This window comes from Salvia splendens, chromosome 9 (genome assembly GCF_004379255.2).
Source record: "Salvia splendens isolate huo1 chromosome 9, SspV2, whole genome shotgun sequence".
NCBI lineage: Eukaryota > Viridiplantae > Streptophyta > Magnoliopsida > Lamiales > Lamiaceae > Salvia > Salvia splendens.
The window spans coordinates 3,809,262-3,812,747 of record NC_056040.1 but is presented as its reverse complement, the minus strand read 5'-3'; the positions used below and the strand labels follow the sequence as shown (position 1 = coordinate 3,812,747).

General features: G+C 35.3%; 1 protein-coding gene across 1 annotated transcript; it reads right to left on the bottom strand.

Annotated features, from left to right (window-relative positions):
• Positions 1-1,180: 1,180 nt before the first annotated feature.
• Positions 1,181-3,020, bottom strand: LOC121746777 (2-hydroxy-palmitic acid dioxygenase mpo1-like; the record flags this gene model as incomplete). Its single annotated transcript, XM_042140706.1, has 4 exons — positions 1,181-1,446; positions 1,539-1,610; positions 1,685-1,747; positions 2,571-3,020. Coding segments are annotated over 4 exons (702 nt in total), but the record flags the coding sequence as incomplete, so codon positions are not given.
• Between the last annotated feature and the right edge of the window lie 466 nt (positions 3,021-3,486).

The window sequence follows — 3,486 nt, the reverse complement described above, 5'->3', positions numbered from 1 at the left end:
CTTGTAGACCACATATCACTAACTTATGCTCTCTTTGTATATAATTAGGAGTCTTATTTTTTCTTGACTTGAATTTTAAGAAATGTAAATAAATATGGGCTAAAAAAGAGAAAGTGTAGTCTACTTATCATTTATGGTAAAAAAAAGTGAAATTAAATTCATATTGACGAATAGACGAAAGTCTAAAAAATGAGATTTTTATTGTGGAATAAAAGGATTACATATTGTGTCTTATCTAGAATATTATATAGAAATTTCGTTGTATTCGTAGAGAGGGATGCAATACTATTTGAAAATGATGAAATATTGAGACCTGTCCTTTTCTTTTGAGAGGCGCACGCACACATATTAATTTCATTTGTATAAGTAATATAGATTTAGAGTGGACTAACGTGGTTTAAATTGATTGTCGACTTTTTGGGTAGAGTAGCCTTGGCATTTTAAGTGTTCCTTTATGATGCTAAAAAATACCAATTGTAATTGTTCAATAGTTTCATTTCCCACATAATTTAAAAGCTTGTGTAGTTATAACTTATAGGAGTAACTTAGAAGTTACTTTCATTTGCACCCACTTCTTTTGAACTTGGATTCAGAAACATTATCAAGGTTTGATACTTCCTCCACCCCAGAATACGAATATTTGGTTCGGCGCGGATTTTAATGCATAATTAGAAAAGTTAGAGAGAGAGAATATAAAAAGTTTTTAAAGTATTGTTAGTGGAGAATGAGTCTCACAGACAAATGAGTTTCCTAAATTAGAAAGTTCATACTTTTTAGGGACAGATGGAGTATTTAAATTGGAGAAAATGGGGAATTTTAATTTTTCTATTTATGCAAAATTTCACGTTAAGATAGATGTAATTGCAAAATTTCACATTGGATAAAATCTCAGAGAAAAAATATTGGTCTATTGTAATTATAATTAAACCACTCCATAAGGCTAAAAGTTGGTTTGTGATTTTGCCAATAGTTTGTCAAGATTGCAAAAAAAAAAATGCAAATTAATTTTTTTTAAGACGGTCAACTAAAAAAATACTTCACTTCCCAATTGTTTTGCTAGCTTGGATAGCAGTAATAGTATTAACATAGTAGGTAATAGTATTAGTTAGTACTATTAAAAGCCTCATGAAATGGATAGTATATTAGTATTAACTTAATTTATATATCATTAGGGGCACAATTTAATAGCTAAAGCACAACACATCAAATTATTGGGTGTGTCTGACATAAATACATATACAGACTTTGGTCATATTTTCAGTATGTGAGATTAGAAATCACCATATTTCTGGATAGAAATATAAATATGTTACAGCAAGCAAATAAAGCCTAAGAAATTTTCTTATTTTTGGATTCCTTCCAAGCCCTGATTTCAGCGTCGACTTTGGCCTGGACTCTAGCGTGAAAGCCCGGGCAAGGCTCGTAACCGAATGCATGCTGCAAAGCCTATCACCATTCAACAATGCATCATCGTTTTAATTTTTATAATTGACAAATTATGCAATGTGATTATTTGGTGGTGATAGATATTCACATACCTCTAGCAGTACAAAGAATGGTGCCATGAGGAATGCTTGGGCGAGGTTGTCCAGCAGTGCAGGCGCTCGCTTCTGCAGAAACCCGTGCCATATATTATTATTTCAGCTCAAGATACTAAAAAGCACGACGATTGATCTCAACTCACCTCAAACACGCCATGCCCTATGAACTGTCCGGTCCAGCAGAGTAGCTGAGATGCCAGAACCACCTGCTCAAACGATGCAAGAATCAGTAAGAAACTCAGCCCCCCATATAGATTAAGAGCATATCACGATTCTTTTGATCATAGAAGTGCAGAAATTTTCATATGTTCACTCATAAAAGAGGCACGTTGCACACAGAAGAGTCGTTAGTCTAGCAATTTCTAAATATTTCACTCTCTTTCTTGCAAATCCGAGTAGACCTTCTAAAGCGCCCCCTCTCATGGAGAAGAATAACACGACAAGGAATTAACCTAACAAATGATCGAATGTCTTGGAGACTTTTAATTCAGAAAAAAGGTTGTACTTAGAACCAATGGGAATAGGTCCCCTCATTAGCATAGTAAATTGCAGGGAACTGGAAAAATATGTGAAAGAAACATCGAGAAAGCATTGATGAAACACAAACAGGCAAATGCTATTAATCGGTCAGATTTATCTTTTTAAGGGTGTCACTGCCAGTAATCTTTTAGCTTTCTATAACTGGTCGAAGAGGCGAATGCCGGAAAGCAAAGGAAAAGCTTAATCTTCTGTTTAAGCAGATTAAGTACTACACATATAGATAGCAACTCATCAGAAATTGTCCAAAATGCCTCATACTGAAAACCCAAAAATGATACCTACTGAGCTTGAACAATGAATTAACCATAGTAGATTAGCAAGAACTTAGACAAGATTGCATTTTTATCTTTCAACAATCTTCACCCAAAACTCATAGAATATAATCTCATATTCAAACGAAAACCCTAATCCCTTTTCTAAATAACTTATTTTCACAAGCATAAAAAATCAATTGGAAGAAATAATAGCATCCGAATTCGAGGAAATTACCTTCCAAGCCAAAGCAAAGCCGAGGCGATGACCGAGAAAACTGCTTCCAGCCCAACACAGGAAACACATGAAAGCAGCCAAAGAGCCAGCTTTTTTGTCCAAACTCACATAATACAGAGCATAGATAAGAGTGGACAAGAAGCCGTAATTGAGGACCAAGAAACTCTGGCCCAGCAAAAGAATTGGGGATTGAGAGAATAAAGGCGGTGTGAAATTCAAAAGAAGCAGAGCTGTGAAGAGGATTGGCCAAACAAAGACCATGTGGAGAGCTATGTTGATGGGGTTGTTGTGGTAAGCTCCGTAGAAACTAAACTGCTCCTCCAAATCAAACATGCCCACCTCCAAAGTTTGCTTCTTTCTCTCTTTTCTGCAATCGCAAATTGAATAAACAGCAAGTCGCTTAATTTGATTGGGATGCCGTTGTTTTCTATGCTGTATGCGGAGCGCTGTTTGTTAGAGCGTCCACAACGGTGGACCTCCGGGGCTACCAAAGTTGGCCCAGCCACCAAATGTGGCTCTCCAAAATAAAAATTAATTTGTTTGTTTTGTTTAATGATATTTTTTAATTTAACTACAATAAATTTAATTAGACTAATAATTTGGAAAATAAACAGAATTTAATAAAAAGAGAATTAAAGACAAATTTTCGTCGTATTATAGATAGAGAAAAATTATACGACGTAAATTTTTTAAAAACACTAAAAAAAGACGCCACCGCTTCCTACTCGGTGGCGTCATCGGAATCCGGCACATCTTCTTCACCACCTTTGTTGCCGCCGCCACCGCCCCCACTGCCGCTAGCTTCACCATCTCCACCTTGCATTTTTTATAGGATTAAAATTAGGGTTTTGAAGTGTAAAAATGGAGTGGGAAGAAATGGAAATGGAAGTGTAATATTTATAAAAGAATTTTCAAA